Raw genomic sequence first — 25975 nt, forward strand, 5'->3', positions numbered from 1 at the left:
GAGGAAATATGGGGTAGGTTATAGTAAAGTGCAGATATCAATATACCGACCTCGGGGTCTCTGGAGCTGGGGTAGTCTGGGGAGAGTGTCACAACTAGCTCCGAAGAAACAGATCTAGCGGATGGCTTGGCGATGTGAGATGATGATTGAGTGCCTCTTCATTGCCGTCTGATTCCGTAGCTGTCTCTTTATTGGCAAAGTCCTCAGAAAGGAGCAATGGGCTCAGCCTCCGAATACGTGCGCAAGTCCGTAGAGTACCTTAGCTCATGAAAGCTTCGGAGACCTGTTGACGTCCATTTACCCGAACAGCTGGTACGCGTGCACTTTAGCAGCCACTTGTGCCTAAGGGGATGCTTCGGCCATGTTATTGACGCCGTGATTTGGATAATTACCAGTTCCAGCAGCAAATTGCGCGGTAGCCGTAAGTCAATAGGCCTCTTCGTGACACGTCCTTGAGGCTCAGATGGCTGTCAAAGGGGAGAGGGGGAAAACAAAGATCTGACAAGCCGGCACCCCAATTCCGCAACGCGTTTAGCCAGGCACATGATCATCTAAAGATGCCCTTTTGGAACGGCTTACCGGGAGAGGAAATTATCGCGACATCTGCAGTAGCGGAGAGCCCGTCCGCGCGAGTTGCCAGAAATGGCGATGAACCACCACAGGAACTCGAGAATGGCAGAAGCCTGCGGTATATTCACACTTCAGCCGTTTCTACACAGATCCGCGTTTCTCAAGAAGGAGATTTTCGCGACGTCCTTTCTTGCGATTGATAGCTTGGTGTAGTGCTATAACAGCACCTCCATCGCTCGTAAAAGCTTCTTTGGCTACCTACGCGAGCATCAGTCTAGTTCACCAGACATACTCAATGACGCGATTTTCTCTGTTTGCCAGGTTTTGACTAGCTTTCGCAATTGATTCTATAGAGGTTATCCAAGCCAGCGGATCGCAAAGCAAGACGAAACTTGGGTCCAGTATGCCTACCCTGATAGAGCAGACCATCGGCGGAAGCTCATCGATATGATTTCGGATTCGGAAGATATTACCCTTGACTCTATGAATAGAGTTTGCGTAAAAGACAAAGAATCGATCAATTGCAGCTAGACTCAGCATGGACTGGCATGTAGCTATACGGGGGAAGAACTGAGAAGTGGCTTCTTGACCACGTTTCCATAGCCTGTAGAGCTGAACCATTCGCCAAGACTTCAGGTTTGTCAAGGCACAAGAGTTATAGCAAGAATCTAACGTGGACTCTGAGCAATCGTAGCCTTTCACGCCCCAAAGGTGGCTTATGGACCAGGGCCAAATGCTGCTCATGTGCGTCAATGAGTGCTCTCCTAGTTATACTCGATTTGATGTGCCTCCTGGCCTGGGATACAGTTGGTCCAGTTGAAGGCATCATCGAGAATGATTTACGAGTTTTGAGGTCTAGCCTTTGTTAATGAAGCATTGGCGGCTCGGGGACAAACATCACAAGCGGCTCTTGCAATGATATTCTTCGCTTGTGTGTCACATGTTCTTGGGAGTTGCAGGAAGGCTTTTCGACACCTCCCTGGGGTCGAGTTCATATAAACTTTAGCTCATCTTCAGTCGCGCCTCAAGCCAAATGAGCCCTATCAGGCTTGGACTCTCCTGCTTTGAGAGCCAAGCTACTAAAGGGCCAAACAGCTAATAGCATACACGTACTCTTGGGAAGATACTTGATACATTGAATCAAGACATGTGCCGATTTGATAGTCGCTTTGGAAACAACTGAAGATTATTCGACAGTTTCCAATACCACTCCATCCGCTTCGTATTATACTAGATGCTCTCAGCGCGATACTCGTGGCCTCTTCATTGAGTGGGAGTGGGAGAACAGGGCACCTGTATCCAGACCTTGTATGATACTTCTCTTATATCTGGATACTAGGTAGTGTGAGATGTTGCGCATGGTACTCTGCAGCCGCGGAAGCTTGACTCTTTTTTGATGCGCCATCTTTCTGCAACATCTTGTGTATATAGCAGATCTGGGCATCTTGCCAACCTTCATCACATTTACCCACAGGAGCGGTTAGCCAGCACCCTATCTCAGCCATCTCGTCTCCTAGAATTATATCCTACCATAAAAAAAAGGTAGTAAAAACCAAACACTGGTAATAAACAGCAGACAATTTCTGTTTCCTGCTATTATCGCTGTGCTATCAACCGCCATATGTGTCTTGTCTTACTAGTATATGCTTCTAATCAGGTCCAGATATATGAGATGCCGTTCGCTGTCGTATATTTTTGGCCACCCATCAGCGACCCCCTGCTTCTCCCTCCCCTGTCGTTCCCGCACCTCCAATCAGCATCACTGAAGCACCAAGGCAGACTCAGTGTGACTTTGGGCACCGAGCAACAATCGATTGCACTGCCCCCGCAAGGCATCGTCGTATCTTGGAAGAGAGGAGCCCAAATATATAACAACATATCATGTCTGTTTCCCGTTCGTCATGAGGCCTCGTGTCAAGCAGCAATAGCAATGCCTCGAAGATCCATTTCCGCGTTTTTCAAAGGTCTTCAATCCAGAAACGGCAAAGGCAAAGGTCGGGCGGAGAAGTCAAGCAGCGGAAGCAAGGATGAGAAACTGTCAAGGCGTTCTGTGAGCAGGGACTCACAGCTATCGACGCCTAGGAACGTTCCGGTTGTCTTGCCCCCAGATGCACTTTCAAGTCTTTCTGTGAGCAGGGAGCCAGAGCTGCCTACACCTGGAAGCGGTGTTCCGGTACCTCCAGCTGAAGCATCAACCCTGACGGCTGAACCGCAAACAACAGAAGAAAAGAAAAAGGCTGCTTCTTGCGCGCAGGAGCTCTGGGATGAAGCTTACGACGAATTGAAGAACGAGGAGACAAAGCTTTTGCAAGCGTACGAAGTGATTCTATCAAACAGACTCAGCGACCCTAGCTTTTCGTCTGGCGGAACCGATGTAAATATCATCGGGTCGGGGGATGAACGACGGGCCCAACTGCTGCTGGTGATTGAAGCGGCCCAGAAGAAGACCCATACGGAGGCCAAAATCAAGGAAAACATAGGAGAGGGAATGAAAGTCGTCAACTCCGTGAGAGGCGTTATAAGCGCAGCAGTCCAGGCTGCACCGCAGGCCGCTCTTCCATGGTCCCTTGTGACCATGTCCTTGGATGTAGGTATTTCCCCAGCCCAATGCGCAGTGGAATTTGAGCTGACCTTCGGGGGCAAGATTTTGCAAAACCCACTGAAGCAACACCAAAGGCAAACCGAGGGTATATCCTACACTGCGAAGCGGATGGAGTGGTATTGGAGCTTGTCGAATGAGCTATTCGATCGAGCTGGGACCGCCAATCCTAGTATCACACCCACTATGCGAGATGCCTTGCTTTCACGACTTAGAGAGCTCTACAAGAAGATTATACTATTCCAGGTCAAGTCGATCTGCTCATACTACCGCAATCGCGGGCTACAGTTGCTCCGCGAATTTGCCATGCTTGACGACTGGGAAGAAAGTATGAAAGAGATACGCGTTCTCGAACAAGAAGTCCAAAACGACTGTAACGCCTACATGGGCCTGGAGAGGACCAGCCTCAGCCATCATATCAAGGAGTGTCTCGAGAATCTTCTCGCATTGCAAGTCAAGGATTTGGAGCAGCAAGACCGAGACTGTTTAAGAGACTTATACATCACCAATCCGCGGAACGATAGGAAGCGTCTGCTAGAGGCAAAAGGCGGGCTCTTACCGGACTCGTTCAAGTGGGTTATGAAGAGCGCCACGTTCCAACAGTGGCACAGAGAGAAACAAACCAACTTGCTTTGGATCAAGGGCGATCCTGGAAAAGGAAAGACCATGATCATCTGTGGCGTCTCCGAAGAGTTGGAAAGCATGGGGCCTTATCCAGATCTGGTGTCATACTTTTTCTGTCAGGGCACTGACCCAAACTTCAACAGTGCCACTGCTGTCTTACGAGGCTTAATCTATCTACTGGCGATACAGAGGCCGTCCCTTATTAGCCATCTACAGGAGGAGTACAAGAACGTCGGAAGCAGGGCCCTCTTCGATGGAGTCAATGCCTGGATAACCTTGTCCAGCATTTTCCGAAGCATGCTAGAAGATCCAGCGTTGGAGAGCGCCTGTCTGGTGCTTGATGCCTTAGACGAGTGTGATTCCGGCCGCAAGTTTCTACTCGATCTCATTGTCGAAAGCACTTCATTGGCGCCTCACATCAAATGGGTCCTATCGAGCCGGAACTCTCCTGATATTGAAGCCAAGCTGGTCAACTGTCCAACAGCTGTTGTGATCGATCTCGAATCGAATGACAGACATGTCACGGACAGCGTGGACGCATACGTTCGCGCGAGGATACAACAACTCAATCTCATCCAAGATAATGAGGAACTCCACACAAAGTTGCATCGTGCCATCATTGAGAAATCGAACGGAACATTTCTATGGGCGGCACTTGTTTTCAAGGAACTTGAAGAGCTGCGCACATACGATGATGACGCCGAGATCTTGGAGCTCTTGCAAGAGATACCCAGTGGCTTAATCGCCTTGTACGACAGAATGGTGGATCAGATCGAGCGACTAAGCCGCAACGACCAGCAGCGTTGCCGCAACCTTCTCGCGGTAATGGCAACGGCGTATCAACCCCTGGATCTAGGGGCAACACCCATCATGGCGGGTTTGAAAGATCGGCTGGCACGCTCTGAGCCTCTGAAGACCTTGATCAAAACCTGTGGGTCGTTTCTGACAGTTCGGGACAATGTTGTCTACTTTGTTCATCAATCGGCCAAAGACTATCTGGTTGGGGAGGGTTACCACCGCATTTTCCAACATGGAACTGAAGCTGTCCATCGAGACTTGTTCTATCGCTCAATGGATGCTCTACAGAAACCCGGCAGGTTGCGTCCAAACATCTATTCTCTTCCCTATCCTGGCGTGAATGTCCATGAGGTTTCCATACCGCAGCCAGACCCTCTTGCAGACATTCAGTATTGTTGTGTCGCCTGGCTTCGACATTTCTGCGATGGCTTTTTCGGTGCCCATTCGACGAAGAAGGACGATCTGTTAGAAGGTATCGAAAAAGCTCTCAACTTTTTGAAGATACATTTTCTTCACTGGATTGAAAGCCTGAGCCTTCTACGTAATATCCAAGTTGGAGTCGTATTTTTGCGGAGCCTGGTCAAGCATCTCTCGGTAAGCTTCTTCATGCTCCTACCATACCAGCTGCGCAATTGATGAACCATTTCGCTAACCACATCAGGGTCGCCTGGAACCCGACGACTCCTATGAGTTTTTTCAAGATGCTGCTCGTTTCATGTTTTACAACAGGTACATATTGGAGACAGCCCCTCTCCAAACGTATGTCTCTGCCCTCATCTTCAGTCCGTCCAGAAGCCAAGTACGGCTTCACTTCAAGGACACACTATCATGGATAAAAACCTCACCCAAGGTTGACGACGATTGGATTTCTTCTTGCGTAAATACTTTGTATGCCTCCGGTGTCCAAACTGTGGCTTTCTCGAACGATTCCTTACGCTTGACTGCCTCGTTTGTCGACGGACGAGGGAGAAGCTGGGATATAGCAACGGGCGACCTAGTTTGCGTCTACGACTTCGACTCCGTCGATTTTGACGCTCCGGCATTCTCAGAGAATCACAATTTCTTGTTTGTTTCCAGCGCGACAAAGAATACCGTGTGGGATATAGAGGTTGGAAAGCTGATCCAAGAACTGGACGTGGGCTTCCTTCTTTTCCTGATGCCGAAAGCCTTGTTCTCGGCAGATGATCGACTTCTGGCGTTGATCTTTGAAGAACACCTTGGCATTTGGGATCTCTCCACCGGGCGCTTGGTCCGCAAAATCCTTTGCAGTTCGTCGCGTCGTGCAGTTGCGATATCCCGGGACTTTGAGCTCTTAGCTACAGAAAGCTATAGACGCGAAGCTACAAGAGAATGGATAGCGATGCAGGTCTCTGACATAGCCACAAGCGAAGTGCTCTATGAGCTAGAAACAGAGGTCTCAGTGTTTGACGACATAATGGCAATCTCGAGAGACTTTCGATATCTGGTCTCGGCCGGGAAACATCTGCAGGTCCTGCATATCCCGTCGGGCGCAGAATCCATCACCGTCAAGGATTATGACAAAAATATTAGTTCGATTGCCTTCTCAGACGATTCCACTCTTCTGGCATTGGGTCTTAAGGATGGGGGCGTCGAAGTCTGGAGCCTTGAGACAAAGGTCAAGATAGGATCATATGAAGGTCACACTGATGACGTTCAATTTATGGTCTTCTCAAGAGATGACAAGCTCTTAGCAACAGCGTCAGCAGACGAGACAATCAAGGTTTGGGCGATAGATCTGAGCAACCCTGTTGACGATTCGCCAGATGCTATTGCTAACAACTGCATATTCAACCATGTGGCATTGTCGGAAGATCGGAACCATGTCGTTTATAACTCTGACGGAGGCAACATCAACGTTTGGCACAGACACGAAAACCGGCAACTTCCTGGAATCAGACAGTCTCGACCTCTGCCTGACAAAAATGCAGAAGGAGTAAAACTGTGGGAGTGGCAAGGGGCGCCAGCCATTTCCAAAGGCTCTCGGCTCATAGCATTTGAATGTGTCTATTCTGCAGGTCAACTTTGTGACCGGTTGCATCAGATCGAAGTCTGGGACATCAATCTACGTCCGATTGCTCAAATACCCCTGGAAAAGCGGATAGACAGCCAGGCTGACCTGGCATTCTTGCCGGACGGGGATCTTTTGGCCGCAGCGCATCACCGCGATGAACTCACCATTGTCACTGTCTGGAGAGCAGAGACAGGGGAACTGATATCCGAGTTTGACACGTCCGGACCGGTTAGATTCTGCGTTTATCAAGCGAATCTATATCTGGCTACGGAGACTGGGTGCTATAGCATCGATCGATCGGATGTCGGAAATCCTTGTCTGATACACTTCAGGCCTATAGCCACAGATAGCTTTCCTGGTTTTGGATACTATCTCAAATCATCAGAAGACACATACAACGGCGACTGGGTGGCATGGAATGGGAAGAGGATAATTTGGCTGCCAGTGAATTATCGCCCAAGGGGGGGCGTAAGCTTCTGTGCAGCTGCGTCGGAGGTTGTAATAGGAACTGCGCGGCGAGACTTTGTCACAATGGAGTTTGAAGAGCCTCCGCGTGAGTTAGGAGATTGGACGCCATGGAGGACATCGGGCTTTCTTTAGCAAGCACCTAGGTAGAGTGTCAGGATGTAGCCTCACTACATGTAGACAGATGGCCCCGGAGCAATATACTCATAGATACGGCATATGACCAGAAGGAATTCCTACTCCAGTCTCAGGCAAGTCCAGACACAAACGACCATCCATGATCGCCTTCAACGCCTGCAGAGAACTACTGGCAAGCTACATGTAGATCACGGAGTGTAGGGGTTGAAAAACGTTCACGCAATGGTCTGTCTTATGCTTCGTGCGAAGGAAATGGTGATTGAGCCATAAGCCAACTCGAAAGGCCTGGATTGCCCACGATGTCAACACGAGAGAATTGATGCTCATCAACCCAAGCAACGCCCCATACAATCACCTATACAAATCACACAATCACATCACAAAAGCCAAAAAAGGGGACAAGAAATGTCCAGCCCTCCATCCACGAATCCCTTGTCAAAAGCCATGGGATCCAGAACGAATGGAAAGGCCGGCCTGCAATTATGATTTCTCTGTGGCACAACTGACGCTGCGAAATTATCCACTGAATTTAGAGGACTCGAGCAACACGGGTATAATTTTCAGGTCATGCCAGCCGCACGAAGAAAAAAGAAAAAAGGAAAAAGAAGAGAAAGACAAAGCGAGGCGGATGGCGAATGATTTTATACCGGTAGAGGAAAAAATTTTCCCGTCCGGGCTGGCTTAGTCATCCGTAGGGGTCCTTTTCTATTTTGGGTCAACAGAGAGGGTCCACGAACCGCCCACACATACTCGCACTACCAGGTCCAGAGAATTGGAACTGATGGATCCTGACTCTTGTCTGCTTTCTGCTCTGTTCCGGCTCTAGAAACATGTTCTTCCCAAGATGAAATAAACAAGTCGAGAGGACGGAGAACAGTTGATTGTTATTGCTTAGCATATATGGAAGAGGTTTACATCACTGCGATACCTAGTACCATAGTAGGTATGGTTCAGGGTAGATTCTGAACGGTTTTGAAGCGTGTCTCAGTAGGAATGTCTCGGACCTCATTTTGAACTACAACAGCATTATACCTAACCTTGGAAAGAACAGTAACTATTGCTCTTGACCAGGCTATACGCCCTTATCAAGACAATATCAAGATGCAAAAGATCGGCTGCATCCGCAAAAGTCATTGCCTAAGCCTGGCAGCCCTCCAAGTCGGCCACAAGCCTAGCACAAAGCTCCCTCTCACTCGCCTTGTCCAGTTCGTCATCACTGCTATCAATCATGAGACAACATACTGAGCACAACATCCGCATAAGTGTCTCTACATTGCTACCTCAGGCGACTAAGATATTTTCGACAAATCCATCGTCTCCGCTCATATTGATCCTCTTCGTCATGAGCGGGAGCGCTATGAAGAGACCCGCGTTCAACATCGTAGTCCTGCAGCTTCTCCCATAGCCCGACTTCCAGTAGAAGAATGCCGAGCGAGTACACATCATATGCGTGACGATACTGGCGCTCCGGATCCGCGTGCTTCGCAGGATGTTGATGATAATCAAGCGTAAAGCCACTGATGTTCGTCTCCTCCTCAGACTCGATCACGGCTATTTCCCCTGGCATGTCGCGGCCATAAACGCTACCAGGTCGAAGGGTTCCCTCCCTACGTTTCAATCTCAATTGCTTGTTCCTCGGGTCCTTCCATTTATACACGGTAGTGGGACCACGTACAGAAGGACGGGTCATCTCCTGCATCCAATCAATGTCGTCGTCTTTTTGTGGCGCGGAAGTTGGTTCCCTTCGGATGATGATGTAGTCTGGCCGTGAGAAGATGTAACTTATCAATATAGGCTTTGAGTCATCGATCTTGATCTCGGCCCCGTACTGATGCTCCTGGAGTTCAATTACATGATCGGGAAAGAAAATCACCGACTCAGCTCGTATGTTCTTGTGCAACCAGCCGCTGGAGTGAAGCAGGCACACGGCACGCACGAGCTTTCTGGCCAGCTCGAAACGCGAACCCAGCGTAGATCGAATGCCTGCCTATGAGGGCCTCAATCCACACTTGAGCCAGATGATTCCGAGGTCGAGCTGATCAAGGCTGACTGCGAGGCTTGGTATGGCCGCTGGAGGGAGAGTCATCCCGCCCGGAGGTTGGGTTCTACCAGTTGAAAGAAAAGAGATAAGAAGTGTCGTACGATTATACAAGTAGAATCTATAAACAGATGCTGCCACATTGACAGAATCTATGTTACCCGGTGAAAGTCTACTGGTATGCTGCAGCTGCTAATCTACAAAGTAACTCCAATTCTAGGACCCTGATAATGTTTGCGTGCGAAGAGAACCCAATTCAGGGCCATGACAATGGCAATCACCGCCAAGACGACCACGGCGTAATCTATCAAGCAAAGCAAGGTCAGCACATTTCACTCCCATACAAACAACATAACTCCATGCGCGGCAACAAGTTTGTCAACTTACTCATGTTGCTCCCCGTCACGGGCAGAACCGTCGGAAACGTGAAGAACACAGTCTCAATGACAGCCGCAACAACCGTCCCAATGTTGCAAGCCCAGCCCATCGCCTCAGGCACTTTGAACGCCCTCTTTCGCGGAAGCACTTTCTTACTTCTCCTACGGTACATCAGCAGCGCAGCTGGAATGGCAAAGGATGTCATCTGCATCATGGAGAAGACGCCAACAAGAGCATTGAAGGCCGCCGTCGAGCCCAGACTTATGCACCCGCACAGGGCTATCAGGCCAGCATCCAGGAGGAGCGCCGCAACGGGGATGTCGCCCAATCTGGGGGACAGCTTGGCAAAACGGGTGGAATAGATTAGACCCTGGTCTCGCGCCATGGCCCATAGAAGGCGAGAGGTAGTTTGTTGAATGGCAATGAGGATGAAGGTGAAGATGACGATGACGATGACGAGAAACACTGTAGCAGCGGTGTCGGACTTGCTGGCTATTCGCCAGAGTTTGTATATAGGCACTCTGTTGACGCAATCGTCAGTAATCTTACGCTGTTTCTATACGAAAGAGAAAAAGTCGAGTAACGCTTACGGATCGTTGGCAAAAATGTCCAGGCTGGGAATGCAGTAAGTCATGGCCACAGAAAAGACAAAGCCCGAGAAGAAGCCAAGCCCAATCGTCGACATGAGCGCCTTGGGCACGGTCCTGGAAGCATCCAGAGTTTCTTCCGCAAGATGGAGCGCAGAGTCGAGGCCCCCAAACATGTAGGCGTGAGTGGACAGACCAATGAAGAAGGATACCGCCGGCGGCCACCCTGAAGACGGCTCAAAGTTGGTCCAAACCCACGTTGAAGACTGCTTGTCGCCTCGAACAAGGCAAACAATGCATATGACGAGGAATGTCGAGAGCGTCAAGAAGACTATTCTTTGCCATTAGCGCGGCCGTTCAGCTGGCATCTCCCAAGCAAGCCGTAACTCACAAGCAGCATTATGAAGCCACCCCGTCCTCTTCATCAGAAACAAGTTATATCCCAGAGCAAAGAGATTTAAAGCCTGCGAGACCAGGAACAACTGCCAATTGCTCGCCTTATACCCGCCATAAAACTCCGCAATGGAGGCAATGCACAGACTCGTGATGCTCGCCACGCTGGCTGAGCAAATCACCCATGAAACAGTCGCCATCATGCCGCATACGTAGGAGATGGATCGGTTGAACCTCTTAGGCGCCATGATACTCGCAAAGTGGTATTGTCCGCCCGCCGTCGGATACACGCTCGCCAGCTCGGCCAGCGTGACGGCCGCAGACCCGTACATTGCGAGACTGACAAAGTTGCCGTATATCAGCGACACGGGGCCTCCAGCAGTGAGGGCGGCTGAAAATGCGGTGGCCACGCCCGCCCAGCTATTGGGGATATTGAAGCCGAGGGCGATGATCTGGAGGGGCCCGATATCACGCTCGACCGCTTGGGGGTTGAGTTGGATTACCTGGATCGTCTCGCTCGTGCTTTCGGTGGTTGCCGACTCCAAAGAATTGTCGAGTTCGGCTTTGTCTGGCGAGTCTCCCCTTTGCTCGTCCATGTTAGCTGGATAAAGGCAGGTACTCTGGTATATATGAGATATGAAGGCTATGAGATGTATGAGGACAGTGCTTGCTTGAAAAAAGAATGACCTGGATCCAATGATGCGTCGAAACATCAGAATGGGATAAGAAGACGGACGAGAAGCCAGGAAACACCTGAAAAGTGTGTACTGGGAGATTTTGGCTCATCTTTATCATTGGCAAGAGCAACCCGACTGTGTATATCGCTTGCAGGCTTCCAGACACGACTCCCTGATCAATGTCTCAGTTGGCGAGACACAGAGGACTAAGCCTGGAGCAATGATATTAGTAGTAGTCGTGGTCAGCCTGTGATGGTGATGTTCATTGCCACCAACTACAACTGATACCTCTTGGATGAGCTTTCCAGGATGGAGCACGATCTAATACAGGATTCTCTAAAGACTTCACTTGTGAGACCCCAATCCTCAGAAACGGGATCCTGGGAGGAGCATCATGATGGGAGATGGTCTCCCATGAGGTTGGCAGCGTCCTCGTTACAAGTCAAGACGCGCCCGCTTGACTGACACTTTGCTCCCAGAATACCAGAAGATTTGGTGATACCTTGAATCGACGCAATGACGCATGATTAGTAGAAGCAGGTCATGGTCGTCATTAATCTGGAAACGCGTCCTCTCTTTGACGAGCAGCACTTAACGCAATACAAAAGCTGAGACAAGTGGCATCCGATCCAGATGGGCTTATCAGCTTGTGTCACCTGGTCTGAGATCGAATCGGCGCCCGACGGCAGGCTTTCCGATGCGAATGAAGCCGTTTGCGACGGAATGCATGGGAAGAAGACTCTCTATCTTGAAGAGCGCACTGTTGATAGCAGAGACGATGTCAGCCCTTCGGGTCGGGTCTTGTGATGTTGAAAGCTTGGTGTTTTGAGACGGCAACTCAGGCGTGGACCAGTTTGCTACCTCTGGAGCCTCAAGACAAATCGTTTGTACCGGGGCAGGTTATCAACTCCGGCACCCACCAAGATAGAGCCCGGCTCGAATCAAGAGTGTAAGCATGGCAATAGATACGTGCCATCGCCTGAAGAACACACCTCTATGGCTGTTGATGGCAATTCTTTTCAGTATCTCCTTGTCAATAGTAGAAGATTGCCGTGCAGCAATCAGATCACGGCGCAATCTGCAGTCGAGTTCTTGCCTGCCCTTGCATGGGCAAATCTTAGATTCCATCCCTTGCAATCAGCGGCTGAACCAATGATTCGACGCTTCCCGACCAGTCGGTGGCACATCGGGGCTGTGGCCGCTTGTCGATTTCTCTCTGGACCGCTGATACGTAGGATGCGCATGTAAGCAAATCACACTCGACTTTATCTCTCGCCCAGTCAACCAGTGAAGCTGTTGGAACCAAAGCTCGCTGCGGCAAGCTGCAACCCTCCGTAGCGGCGCCAGAGCCGACTTTGGTGCCATCGCCGCTTCTCCACACGCACCTGGACGCTCGATACGGCACCAGCATGTTTCCAGTTGTGTGGCTAACAAGGACTCGCGAGTTTCATCCAAGTGCTGTGAGCCACAGCAGCCAAATCCCCTTTCGCGGCAGGGAGCCGGCGGGACCTTGCCATTCGACCTGCGGGCCTGGTGGCGGCTGTGATTCGCAGAGGCGCTGACGAATCGCGTGGCCCAACAGCTAGAAGGCAACGTCGAGGTGGAATTTAGCCGTTACGACGTGTCCGTCAACGATCCGAGGCTCCGTAGCGTCACAATTGCTAGCGGGACGAGGGGTCTTGAGGCCGCAGCTGGACGGTCCGTGCCCAGCAGATGAAGGCTATCCAGGTAACAGGTTAGCTTGTCGATGTCAGAACTATCATCCAACGTGATGGACGAGGCACAGCGACTGGGAATACTTCACGAGGAACTCCTGTGAGCTGTTGGGCTTGAGCAGTGCCTGTTGCGACGTTGCTCGTATGAGCAAAGCCGGGACGAAGGCTGTGTCGACCTGCACAAAGAAACGGCAGACTCGGGATGCGGCAGCTCGCCGGGTGTCTGATCCTGGGTTTTCCCCAGCATTCGCTTGCTCGCGTGCCTGGCTCGAGCCTCCCGCATATTCTCGCAGGGGCGTCCAGCCAAGGTCAGTGGGTGAACGGCGAGGTATTCAGGACCTATCTATGATCGCAGCAGAACGATGTCGAAGCCATTCCGGAGAAACTGCTGCAAGCCATCGCGCGTCCGCCTCTGCCGTGATTGTTCTGTGGCGTTTCTCGAAGTGTCGATTCTTCAGGAAGATGCTGCAAGGAAGAGAAAAGTGACTCTCAACCACCCCCCCAGTCGCTAAAGATACCAGGTATGAGAAAGTCGCCCAGCGCCAATGCAAGCCATGCCGAGGCCGCTAAGCCCTTCGTGGCATGTCGCCCAGCACCTGCTGGACGGTGATTCGTTGCTTCAGTTTTAGCGACTGCAGCCGCCTGTAGCCAAAAGTGTCGCAGTGTCCAGCTGCTGCTGTGGGAGGGATCCATCGTTGGACTTCAGTGGGTGCACAGGCCCTGCCCGTCCAGCTGCCAGCGGTCCGAGCTCCATTCCATTCATGTTTGCTTCCCCTCTTGCTCGTGCGGGTTTCGTCGTAATACTTACAAGAGCCTGCCTTGCCTTGGACACATACATACATACATACCTTGCCTACTACACAAAACGCCGTATCGCTTCAACTCGCCTCTGCCCTCGGATCCATCAGCCTGCCTTCACGCATGTGCTGCCCTGCTCCTCCTCGGCCAGCGCCATTGTCATGGTAAACCGGCCAGCAGCTCGCATTCCGTTCCTCTGCTGGTCAGACTCGAGCCGCCAACCCGTCCATCACCAGAGGCTGTGACTCGGCCGGAGAAGAACGATCTCGGGGTCAAGTCGACAGCCACGGCAGAGTATATGAGGCCAACGAGTGACGTCTCGTCTCAGACTCGCTCGAGGCGGTGGATGCTCGTCTCTCTTAAGGTGTTCTCTTATAGGTGAACGGGTACCGGCAGTGGGTGGGTTTCGCAACTGGCTTGGGAACAACCTGAGCTGCGAAAGCCAGCCGTCCAACACTTGCGCCAGTCCGCCAGTTTGCCGTTGACCCTCGAGCGGCGGTTCTTGTTGTTTGCTTTCCTAAAGGAAAAGGGAAAATAAAAATTTCACGGCCCTCGCACCTATTACAATGGCAAGCACGGAAAACGACCCAAGTCAAGGCATCATCAGGACGACAATGGACCAACCCGTCGAGACGCCTCGCAGCGGCGTCTTCCACAAGTTCTCCAGCTCCGCCGGCAGCACCGAGGCCCTTCGCTTCTGGCGCTCTAAGAAAGATTCGTCGCAGGAGTTTAGCCTCCAGGAGCGCGAAGCCGTCAGCGGCGACGAGCGGAATGGCGATCTCGAGAATGGCACGTCGACAGTGTACCGCACGTATAAGCGGCGCTGGTTCGGCCTCATCCAGCTGACGCTCATGAACATCATGGTATCTTGGGGAGTAAGTTGAGCCAAATGCATGGCTGTTGAGAGTCGCTCGAGTCCTTTTGTCGAGTCTCTCACCGCCACGAAATCTGCTAGACGAGCTCATCTGCTAACACCCTTCGCCAGTGGCTCACCTATGCCCCCGTCGTCGACGACTCTGCCGCCTACTACAACGTCAGCTCCTCGGCAATCAACTGGATCAGCACCGCCTTCTTTCTCTCGTTCGTCGCCATCTTCCCCCTGTGCATCTGGGTCGTCAACCGCGGCTTCAAGCTAGGCTTCATGTGTGCCGCCCTGCTGCTTGTCGTCGGCAACTGGATTCGCTACGCTGGCTCGACCAAGTCGTCTGGTGGCATCTACGCCTGCGCCATGGTTGGCGAGATCTTGATTGGCTTCGCCCAGCCATTTGTCCTCGCCACGCCGGCCAAGTACTCGGACCTGTGGTTCACCGACCGAGGCCGTGTTGCTGCAACTGCTCTGGCCAGCTTGGCGAATCCGTTGGGCGCGGCTCTCGGGCAGCTCATCAACCCGCTGTGGGTGAACTCTCCTGACGACGTCCCAAAGATGGTGCTCTACGTTGCAATCATCGTAAGTAGTACCTCAAATACTAGCTCATACCATAGCTTCTACCCTACCTGACCCATCAACTCTAGGTAAAATGTTATGCTGACGCTGATCTAGTCCACTGCCTGCTCGATAACCGCCTTCTTCGTCCCCTCTCAACCACCCACCCCCGTTGGCCCCTCCTCGGAGACGCCCAAGATGCCTCTGCTCCCGTCCATCCGAACGGCCATCCGGTCCCCTGAGCTGTGGCTGGTCTTTGGCACCTTTTCAGTCTACGTCGGCCTCTTCAACGCCGTGTCCAGTCTCCTCAACCAGATCCTCCTCCCCTACGGCTTCACCGACGACCAGGCTGGCATCGGCGGCGCCATCCTCATCGTCGTCGGCCTCGTCACCGCCGCCATCACGTCTCCCATCCTGGACCGCACCAAACACTTCCTGCTCGCCATCAAGGTTATTATCCCCATCGTCGCAGCGTGCTTCGTCATCTTCATATGGATGCCTGAAACCAGGAGCCTCGCGGGTCCGTACGTCATCCTGGCCATTATCGGCGCGGGCTGCTTCGCCCTGGTGCCCATCGCCGTCGAATTCCTCGCGGACCTTAGCCACCCCATCAGCCCCGAGGTCACGTCCACCGCAGCGTGGGCCGGCGGTCAGTTATGTGGCGCCATCTTTGTCATTGTCAGCGATCCCTTGATAGCCGGCAGCGACGGGGATCCTCCCAAGAACATGAAGAACTTTCTCATCTTCCAGGCGGTCCTCGCCGTGGCTGCGGCGCCTCTGGTCATTGTCTTGGGCTGGTTTGGGCGCAAGGACAAGGTCGTCTTGCGGAGACTGCAGCCTCGCCAGGAGGAATCATCTTCCTGAGCGGGAACTCTATAACATATCAGAAGGGCAAAGTAAGCAAGATGAAGGTCTTCTTAAACCTTCTAACCTCATGATGGAATTACTTCGCCTTCCTCAAGCTCAATTTTTGTTTCTCCCCATCTTTTTTCTCTTTACAACTCGAATGCGAATTGAGTACATGATTGACCTCGGAACAAAAAAAGGAGGGTCAGCGGCGCCTTGAACAATTTCTCACGATATCTCGAGATGTGCCGACAGTCATGATAAAAGGACGAATGCTATGCGGTTTGGCTTTGAATCTTCGTGGTGGCGGTAGAATTAGTGATTACGTTGCGCATCTTTGATACCAGACATGTGCTAGCAATATATACCCCCTTTTCTTTCTTCTTTCTTTCTTTCTTCTCTTTCTTCCTCGTAGCCATGCCTTTCCCGTGATGTCGTCGGTTTTCATCTCTTGCCATAGTATATCCCATCATTAAACATATATATACCTCAAGCCTCCAAACGCTTCAAAAGTTTCGACAAATGATTGCTCACATATCATCACTCCTCCTTACCCAGCTTCAAGATATTCGCCCACTGCAGCCTCAGCCTCTCCATCTCCTCCCACGCCCTCGCGCCCTCGACCTCAAACTCGACGAGCATCTCCTGCGTGACATTCTTGGCCCCCAGCCGCCTCCCCACCGACTTGTGCAGCAAGCCCTGCGCCGTGTCCGCCGCAATCGTCTCGTCCGTCTCGGGCTTGCCCTCCCACCCCCAGCCTTCCACCTCCGTCTTCTTCACGCCGGACTGGAGATGGCGGTTGCAGCTGCTGCCCCATTTGACGCGGTCCGCCTGCAGCTCGTCCAGGGATGCCTGGTCCTGCAGCGCGAGCCAGGTGGTTGATGCCGCGCCCTTGTACCCGTCGACGCAGTGCCACGGGGATCCGACCCAGCGGGCAATGACGAGGGCGAGTTCGTACGCCCAAAAGAGGAACCACGGGACGGGGAAGAGGGTGCTGGCCACGACGCCGGGGTGGGTAAGGTATATCTTTGGCGGGATGGGCTTCTCCTCCTCCGCATCTCCGCCAGACTGGGCGTCGTCCATGCGCAGGAAGGCGTCTGAAAAGGGCCGCACGGAGGGTAGGCTGTATGTCAAGGCGATGATGTCGGTGAGGCGCTTCGCGGACTCGTACGCGGCGGGCTTGAGGAAGCACTGCATGTCGTCGGGGTTGTAGACGTCGGCCACGGCCTCGATGCTGGAGGACCAGACGATGCGGCCGCGCGAGGAAGGGGGATCGGTGGCCCGTCGGGAGAGCAGCGGCAGCAGCTGGTGGGCGAGGACGTAGTGGCCGAAGACGCACGCGCAAAAGACTTCGCCGAGGAGCGGCTTCTCGGGCTGTATGTATGTTTGAAAATGCGTGGTTAGCCGGTGTCCCGAGTCTTGTTCGAAAACGAGCAGAGAGAGAAACACTCCCACAGTGAGATGATGACAAGTAACTCACGTATCCATATTCCTCCTGCTCGTTCAGGATGCTCGTCGCCAGCGAATTCTTAAAGTTGGGATACGTCACGGCCTGCACCAGGCCCTGCGACAATATCGCCCAGACGGCCTTTGGATAGTTGCAGCCCGACCACCCGCCGTACGCGGCATTGAAGACGACCGTGTCCAGCCGCGGGATGCGCACGCCGCGCAGGTACTCGCCCTCGAGGCCCTCGGGGTTGCTCAGCGTGCCGCGCACCAGCCGGTCGGCAAAGGCGTAGACGCCGCGCAGGTCGCACAGGTCCAGCGACGGGCTCAGCACGTGGATGCGCCGCGCCGCGTCCTGCCAGCGGTAGCCGTCGTCGCCGGCGCGCGACCGCAGCGCGCTCGACGTCCGGGCGGCGAGCTCGGCGTGCGCGCGGAGGGCCTTGATGGCCAGCAGCGACTTGGACGGCGAGCGCGTCGTCGGGATCAGGATGAGGTGCGCCTTGAGGGAGCGCGTCGCCAGGAACTCGTCGATCAGGCGCTGTCCCGTGCCCAGCCCGATGCCGCTGCGTCGTCGTGCGGTCCAGTTAGCGAGGCTGCGCGTGCAGAGACGTCCATTGGGTCGGGGGAAGGAGAGCAAGGGGGGAGCTTTGGGGCTGGTGAGAATGATCCGATCGTGACAGGTAGGGCACATACAGATCACTTGTATAGGTGGGAGGAGGGGGGGAGAGGAGGGCCATAAGCACTCATCACCTACCTGTTGGCGCCCGTAATCAGGACAAACAGCTGCTCCTCTGGCCCGACTTCCTCCCACGGCGCCGCTGAAGCTGATGCCTCCATCGCCGTAGGATCCGTCTCTTCTTTTTCTTCCCCTTTGTGTTCTTTTCTCTAAGAAGGTCGAAATTGCAGATATAATGCAAAGAAGAAAGAGAAAAAAAAAGGCAATGCTCAGTTAGAACCAGACAAGCGTCACTGCAGCACGCCGCGTCACCCAAAGAAAAGAAAAGATCAAAAGACAAGAAGAAGAGAAAAGAGGAGTGTTGAAGAGATGGGAGAGATGAGGTGATGGATGACGGATGCAATTTGATGCTACCTACAGGTTGACGGGAGAGCTGCACGTCCGCTGCCGCTCGGCTATTTCGATGGCTGAGCGCTAGGCGAGGCGCTGCCTTTGTTAGTGCTGTCGGGCGCTGTCGAAACGAGCTCAAGCGCTGTGTCTGTCGGCTGGAAAGGGAATCGAGGGTCCTCCGAGCGGACAAACTCAATGACCCTTGCACGTGAAGTGGCTTCACCCCCCTATTTCTGTCTCACCCCACCACACATCAACTCTGCCTGCCTACATTCGGAGTGATTCCCAGTTGTGTGTGCGTTTTAGTCGGGGTAATTGTTGACGCACTTGATGTCAGTGCTGGCTGATACTCGCCCCATCACCTGCGATTCTGCTCTTACACAAGGCGTGGGAATCAACACTCCCAACCTGTAGTGGCCTCGCGCGACTTAGAAGTAGGCAGCACTGGACGTTATTTAGGTTGCTTTGTGAACATCTTCAACCTAGTCGCGTGGGGCATCATCGATTGCAAAAAATGCTACATCACAAATGTCTTCATTCTTCAGGGCAGGAAATCTTTTCATGCATCATCTACCTATCTAGGTGGTATCACGAGATTACTCAGAAACATTCGTGCCATATGTTCCCACCAGTATCCCATCAACAATCCATGATATTCCACCGTCCCATGGTTGAAAAGAATTTTTTATAGTAAGAAAAAAAAAGGAGAGTAACATGGGTGACCCTCCAGTCGAGCACTTTGGTATCGCAAGAGACCTGTGGCGTTTCCACGTTTCCCATCGATCCATTGTGTGACCTCATAAATCGTGTACTCCCTACTAGGTATCTCTAGTCTCTCGACTTGCTCTGTCCCTCTCGGACAGCGGCCAGGATCAGGTCCTTGGCCTTCTCTACGCCCTCGCGAGTGCCCAGAATCTCAATGGCCTCATCCTTGGCCTGGTCTCGCGGCACCTGAATCTGGCAGTTGCTTTGACTGCGGATAGACTTGACCTTGCTTCCGTTGGGTCCAATGACGAAACGGTAAGTTTTAGGGTCGGGAAGGATGAGGTATCCCGTAGCGTCGTTGGCCTTGGCCTGCTCCAGATTCTTCTGGATCAGCTCCTTGGCTTTGGTGACGTTTTCGGGCGTTCCGCGAAGAACCCATGGGATCTCGCCCTCATCGCCCGACTGGAGGCTGACGACCTTCCAAGAATGAACATCGGCTGCGGCGTCTACATCATCCGTGATCAAAGGCAGGGCGCCCTCAACGGCCCTAGCCGACGGCGTGGGCTTGGCCGGGATGCTCTGGCCAGCGTGGTCTACCGTCACCTGGTAGTTGTTGCGGAGCTGGCGGAAAATCTGACCGCCATTGGACACGACGTGGTGCAGGCTACGAGGGATCTCGAGAGTCTCGCTGTGCTGCTGCTTGATCAGGCCGGAAATGTGCTCCTTGGCCTTGGCAACGTTCTCGGCCCGTCCAGTCACCTTGACGCCAGTCTTGCCGTCGCCCTGGCGGGGGATGTCAATGGAGACACCAAACTGCGACTCGAGCTGGCGCTTGGCATCGCCTCCTCGTCCGATGAGCGATCGGTGCTGGTCGATTGGCACATCAACAACCTCCGTCACCTGACTCTCCCGCTCGGCGACAATCTCTTGGATCTTCTTGATAATGTTCTGCACGACTTCCGTCCGGCCCTCGATCTTGATGGTGTTACCATCTGATTCCTGCTTGGGGAACTGGATCGTGCGGGCAAGAGCACGTCGATCATCAGAGCCGCCGGCTCCGGTAACAATGTCGCGAAGTGTAGAGCCTAAGCAGTTCATGTTAGAAATCTCAAGGGATATCATTCAGCGACAGAAAATGCTTACCGCCTGCTCCAATCAGGGCCTTGTGGTGTTTCTTATCGACCTCAATCGTCTGGACAATGGTGTCGTCGAATTCGGCTCGCTTCTCCTCGAGAATCTGCTTTGCCTTCTTCACCTGGGCAGCAGTCCCCTTGATGGAGATTTCAACGATGGGAGTATCTCTGTCTGCCGGAACGTCGATTCGAGCCCCGGTCAGCTGTCGAAGCTCATCCAGAGCGGCGCCGCCTTGGCCAATCAGCGAGCCGACTTGCTTCTGCTGCACTCCAACGGTGGCAGTGTGGGAGTGCTCCTCGAGGTACTTGTGCAACGAGTAAATCTCGTCGCGAGCCTCATCGGCGCCCTTCTTTGGTCCTCGGATGATGACCTCGTCTGGAGCCTGCTGGCGGCGAGGCTTGCCAGCTTCGCTTGCCGCTTCGCTGGCCTGATCGTCTCCGTTCTTGGCCGACTTGGGGAAGAAGATGAGAACATTGTACCGGGTCTGCAGGCGATTGATCTGGCTGCCCTGGGCGCCAATCAGCTCACGGTGGTACTTGGGATCGATCTTGAGGATGTGGGTGGTCTCGTCAGCCAGGGTCCGCCCCAGGTTTTGAATGTATGTTCGGGCCTTCTCGGCCTTGGCCTGGGGTCCCTTGAGCTCCACCTTGCCGTCCTGAACCTGGATCTCAACGTCGAATCGATCACGGAGCTCCTTGATCTTGCTGCCGCCCTTGCCAATGAGGTGGTTGGCGAACTTCTGCGGGAAGTCAAAGGTCAACGTGTATCCACGTTCCTTCTCATCAATCTTCTCCTGCTCGATAAAGGCGGTGGCCTTGCTGGCGAGGGACTCGACAGCGGACTTCGGTCCACGCAGAGTCACAATGTTGCCGACCTTGGTCACGCGAATCGGGATCTGGGACTCATCGCGGCTCTCCTGCTCTTTCTTGATGAATCGGCGGAGCTTCTCGTGGAATTTGGCAGGGACATCCAGAGAGACAGCGATGATCGCCTCCTGCTTGTTGATGAGACCCAGGATGTGCTTCTGGGCAGCATCCAGAGCTTGCTTGAAGGTTCGCAGTTCCGCGTCCGAAGGCTTGACGCGGGGAGGCTGGTAGGCACCTTCAGCAGGGTCAGGACCCTCAAAGACCAGAAGCACCGGAGCGTTGGCCTCCGAGGCGTCCGGGACCACGAGCTGGACACCGAAGTCCTTCTTGACCTTGGGAGTGATCTCATTGCGCAGGTGCTGGTGGAAAAAGGGGTCGACAGCGACGGTCTGCATACGTGAGGGTGGGTGTCCGTTGAGAATGGCAGTGATTTCCGACTGCGCACGAAGAGCATTCTTACCCTCGCGGGAATACAGCTCCCAAGGAAGGGCACCGTCTTGAGAGAAGGGAGTGTTGATGTGCGTGTTGTACTGCTTCTCAAGGCGCTCAATCTCCTTGCGCTGGCGAAGGTATCGGGTGACATTGGCAGCATGGGCCATGGCTCCTCCAGGAGCGTTGCGGTGAGATCTTGCAATGTCAATGTTGGACATTTGCATGCCCATGGCCAAGTCCATGGCTCTCTCGACGCCGGCCTGCACCTGGGAGGGAGGTCCAACAACGGTAACCATATCGTCGTCTTCCTCCTGGGAGAACACGATGGCACACCCAGTCTCCCTGAAGAAGTCTTCCAGGGGAATACCTCGCTGCCCAATGATGAACTGGTGTCGGCCTCTCTGGATGGAGAGCTGTTCGGCCTCAAGCTCCCTCTGCAGCTCGGCGACACGGCGCGTGATCAGCTCGCGAACCCGTTGCACGGCTCTGCGGTCACCGGCAAGCTGAATGTGCTCATCATCCGCACCAGCAGGAGCGAAAACGGGTCGTCCGCCGGCGGCCGGAGCAACGGGAAGCGGCGCGGACGAGTACAGCTGATTTGTGGGGACGCGGAGCTGGACCCCATTGGCCTGCTCAATCTCATGCGCCAGGGAGTGTCCAGGGCCGGCAATGAAGGGGTAGAAAGCGGTAGGGACCCCGGGCACTCTGGTCTGGACGTTGGCCGATCGCTCGTTGACGATGTTTTCAATCTCCCTCTGCGCAGCAGCGGCAGTAAGAGAATTGCCCTCGACAGTGACGGAGACGAGGGCCTCATCATCCTGCCTGTCAACCGGCTGGTTCTCATCGGCCTTGGGCATCTGGATCTTGGCGCCTGTTTTCTCCTGGATAGCCTTGATAGTAGCACCGCCCTTACCAATGATGAAGGGACGGGTGGATTGGGGAATGGGGACTTGGATCACGACCTGCAAACCACGTTAGTTGATAGCGAAAAAAAAAAGGAGGCATAGTTGGCACACATACCTTTGATCCGATTTGAGAAACGACGTCCTTGAGTGCCTGTTGAGCAACTGCCTGAGGGCCAGTGGCCCTGAACTGGAGCTGGCCATTGTTGCCCGTGGACACGGTGATGGGGGTATTGAACCTTTTGCCGATTTTCTTGAGAAGGCCTTCCAGCCCCCGCCTCATTTCGGGGCGAACATGGCCAGGATCGAGCTTGATTATCTCGTCACTGTGTCCAGGAATTCGCACGTGGGCCAGAGGAGCGGGAGTCGTAGAGCCGGACACCGGAGTCGATGAGGGAGAAACACCATTGGATCCGCCATTGGCATCACTCCTGGCGCCCCAGATGGGAACGACGTTGGGGCTCTTGCCACGGGGAGCTCCAAGCTCGGGAAACAGCTCGCGTGACTGAGTGTCGAGAGCGGCCTGCTGGCGCTTGGCAGGTGTCTTCGTGACAGAGGGTCCAGGAGCTGCAGCAGGAGAGGCGTCGTCAGCCGCCTGGGAGGACAGCTCTTCGTCCGGCGCATCTTCAACGGTCACATGGTGCTGCTGAAGGCGCTGGGCGACAGATTCCTCGCCGCCATTGGCAACGACAGCAGGGGCAGATCCTTCCGAAGCCATTGTAAATTCGAACCGGGAAACACACAGAGGAAGTTCGAGTCGAAATCGCTTGTTACGAAAAGATGCTGGAGTGCCGAACGATGGGCGAAGAATGGGCTTTTATAGGTACCTGGGAACTGGTCAGCAGAAGAGCAACCACACAGCCACGGCATATTTAAGCTTCAATGCTACAGGGCTACTAGACTCAATTGCAATTGGCTTGAGCAGTTCGATCCAACTCACCAAGTGATAGGACAGGCCAGGCGAAGGAGACGGGCAGATCAGCCTTTGGGGCTTTCCAGATGGCGGCACAAGAGGGTTTGACGACGAGTAGCGTGATGGCGTTGCGGAGAGTCCGTGACGTCTAGAGCATAGTCAAGACAGCCGCAGACAACGAGTACCAGAGACCAGAGGGAAGAACCAGCAGACGGGGCGGCAGAGCAGAGCCGGAGCAGAATCGCAGGAGCACAATGAGGCTTCGAGTAGGTTTGAGGAGTCGAGGAGGTGGAAGTTCTACAAGCTTCTCGTAATGCCACGATCGACTTTCTGGCCCGCGGAGCCACTTTTGGTGGTGACTGTCCAATTGGCGCCAATCGCACCACCGGCGCCAGAGCTTCCGCCTCGGGGTACTCCATACCTCTCTCGTTACCTTGATTGGCCCTGCCTCCAGGTATCGAGACCAATTGATGGGTACAATGGCAGTAGCTGCTCCGCCCGCCCAAGGAGCGTAGCCCCCCAGGTACAGTACAGGTGCTGCCAGTTGTTGGGGGAGAGTCACGGGCTAAGTCATGTGATGACACTTGGGACCCCTGATAGATCAATTGAGATCTTATCGCGTCCAACAAGGGATCAGGAATCAGCCATGTGGCCTTGACATGTTATATTGCATTGGTCCAGACAGACTCTGTATCTCGCGGGATTCACTCTGCAGTTCTCATACTGAGCAGCTGACCATGCGATACCGAAGTGTGAAAGGGGTTCAACCTTTAGTATCTGATTGATGCCCAAGTACAAAAGCCTTTGGGTTGATTCTAACAGTACAGAGTTAGTAAGGTCGAATTGGGAATAAGGTTATGGATGTCCAGGGGTTCAATTACACCAGCAACATGAACACAGCCTCCACCAGACGAAACCTTGCGACAGCCTCGGCGCGCATCACGGCTACACACTGGTTATGAGCATCCAAGCGACAGTTTTACGCTTTAAAAAAAATTAAGAAAAAACATAAAAATCAAAAGATAAAAAACAAAGACTCCAGTTATTTCTCAATCTGGACCGCGGCCATGCAGGCTCCGACGATCACGTAGTGCCCTTCCAGCTGCAGGGACGTCCATCTGTCATCCACAGCTGGTGCTACACGGCTGGGGAAAAGAGGCTTCCAATGCCGCGAAACTCCATGGGCGCCTTGATAGGACTATGGAAGATGGTAGTTCAAGACGATCATCTCCCTTAGCATGTGGCGGGCCCCAGTAAGGGAGAAAATGGAACTCCCTGGGCTTCTTTCATCCCGTCTGAAACGCATCTGATGCCTACATGTATACGAGCGATACGAAAGATGGTCGTGTCTGTCGCGATGCCTCCTTTGGTGAGCCATGCCTACCTTGCCTTGACCGAGGGCCAAATCGTCGTGACGTCGCCTATTAATTCCGACTTCTGCAAGCCACAAGCAGGGTTGGCTTTCCAGACGTATGCCAAAGGACTTTCTCGTATAACACACCACTTGAGACAAGGGGATAAATCGCCCTAGCTCGACTGTCTTGTGAGAGGTACAAGTTGTCTTTAGCACACGATCGAGGGGTGGAAAATGACAAAAAGGTGGCAGCGAGAGACAAATCGGGCTATTCATCATGTCAGGTTTGCCCATGTGCCGGTCTGAGACCTATACCTGGCTATTGACGGGCTGTAAGTCGTGGGAGAGAAAAGGTCATTTTGCTCCTTTGTGAACGAATGAGATCCGTCTAGTACTTGTGTCGGGCCGCCAATTGCCGCTGAAGGTATGTATGTCTGAAGGAGAGGTTGCTGCGATATCATGTAAGATGACCCTGGTCAGATGGACTGAGCTCGTGAGCTTCGACTTTGAGTGGTTGAGGTCTGTGTGACTTTCTATGAGAAGAAAAAAAAAGAAAGAGCAAAATGACCAGAAACGAAGCAAAAGTACAGATTGAGTCTCTCATCGCTCATCAAAGCAGGCGATGGAGATCGCAGGACAAGCTTCATGGGTTGACTTGAATAACGGCAGCAACTCGCCGTGTAGAGAAATTGCATGGAATGAGAGCGGGGTGTCTCAGCATCGGCCCCAGCGTTATGAAACATTGCGACGGCTGCCACCGTTTTGCAGCAGATTGATTAAGCTGGAGCAGAGTTGAGCTGTCGCTATGGACCGATGCCCCCTTTCTCAGCATTGTCGTGACAGGTGACAACTCGGCCTCCCTACATCACGAGCGATCGGTATCAGCGCAAGGATCGGCCAAGACCCGGGAGCAGCCCCGCGCCTGCAGCAAGGCCGCGCCCAACCCGAGATGGCACGGGCTTCGTTCATGCTGTTGGTAGCTCTGATGTGACATGTCCAACGGCAGATCCCAATAATAATAACAGCGACGACGCTTTGGCGGCTGCTCATGCTGCTGTGCGGTCCGTTTAGCGGCG

General features: G+C 53.4%; 5 protein-coding genes across 5 annotated transcripts; 2 read left to right on the plus strand and 3 right to left on the minus strand.

Moving 5' to 3' along the window:
* Positions 1-2500: 2500 nt before the first annotated feature.
* On the plus strand, positions 2501-7369 carry TRIREDRAFT_104359 (uncharacterized protein; the record flags this gene model as incomplete). The annotated part of the gene is made up of 3 exons (XM_006962649.1): positions 2501-5185; positions 5253-7176; positions 7299-7369. The coding sequence occupies 3 exons, from the start codon at positions 2501-2503 to the stop codon at positions 7367-7369; spliced, it is 4680 nt and encodes a 1559-aa protein (XP_006962711.1).
* Positions 7370-9461: 2092 nt separating this feature from the next.
* On the minus strand, positions 9462-11218 carry TRIREDRAFT_57185 (amino acid transporter; the record flags this gene model as incomplete). Its single annotated transcript, XM_006962874.1, has 4 exons — positions 9462-9568; positions 9652-10163; positions 10233-10560; positions 10621-11218. 4 exons carry the CDS (start codon positions 11216-11218, stop codon positions 9462-9464), a joined length of 1545 nt encoding a protein of 514 aa, XP_006962936.1.
* Positions 11219-14426: 3208 nt separating this feature from the next.
* TRIREDRAFT_56952 (uncharacterized protein) lies at positions 14427-16099 on the plus strand (the record flags this gene model as incomplete). Its single annotated transcript, XM_006962650.1, has 3 exons — positions 14427-14687; positions 14798-15259; positions 15353-16099. 3 exons carry the CDS (start codon positions 14427-14429, stop codon positions 16097-16099), a joined length of 1470 nt encoding a protein of 489 aa, XP_006962712.1.
* A 522-nt stretch (positions 16100-16621) lies between these two features.
* On the minus strand, positions 16622-18364 carry TRIREDRAFT_2634 (uncharacterized protein; the record flags this gene model as incomplete). The annotated part of the gene is made up of 3 exons (XM_006962430.1): positions 16622-17455; positions 17562-18090; positions 18282-18364. 3 exons carry the CDS (start codon positions 18362-18364, stop codon positions 16622-16624), a joined length of 1446 nt encoding a protein of 481 aa, XP_006962492.1.
* Positions 18365-19166: 802 nt separating this feature from the next.
* Positions 19167-23403, minus strand: TRIREDRAFT_120418 (uncharacterized protein). The gene is made up of 3 exons (XM_006962875.1): positions 22751-23403; positions 20442-22692; positions 19167-20383 (listed from the first exon to the last, which is right to left on the minus strand). The coding sequence occupies exons 1-3, from the start codon at positions 23348-23350 to the stop codon at positions 19422-19424; spliced, it is 3813 nt and encodes a 1270-aa protein (XP_006962937.1). The 5' UTR covers positions 23351-23403; the 3' UTR covers positions 19167-19421.
* Positions 23404-25975: the final 2572 nt, after the last annotated feature.

This window comes from Trichoderma reesei (genome assembly GCF_000167675.1).
Source record: "Trichoderma reesei QM6a unplaced genomic scaffold TRIREscaffold_3, whole genome shotgun sequence".
Lineage (NCBI taxonomy): Eukaryota > Fungi > Ascomycota > Sordariomycetes > Hypocreales > Hypocreaceae > Trichoderma > Trichoderma reesei.

Coding starts and splice junctions, on each gene's coding strand:
- TRIREDRAFT_120418 (XM_006962875.1), bottom strand. CDS start 23,350: ATGGCTTCGGAAGGATCTGCCCCTGCTGTCGTTGCCAATGGCGGCGAG. Junction 22,693..22,750: donor TTTCTCAAATCGGATCAAAG/GTATGTGTGCCA, acceptor CGTGGTTTGCAG/GTCGTGATCCAAGTCCCCAT. Junction 20,384..20,441: donor GGCCCTGATTGGAGCAGGCG/GTAAGCATTTTC, acceptor TGAACTGCTTAG/GCTCTACACTTCGCGACATT.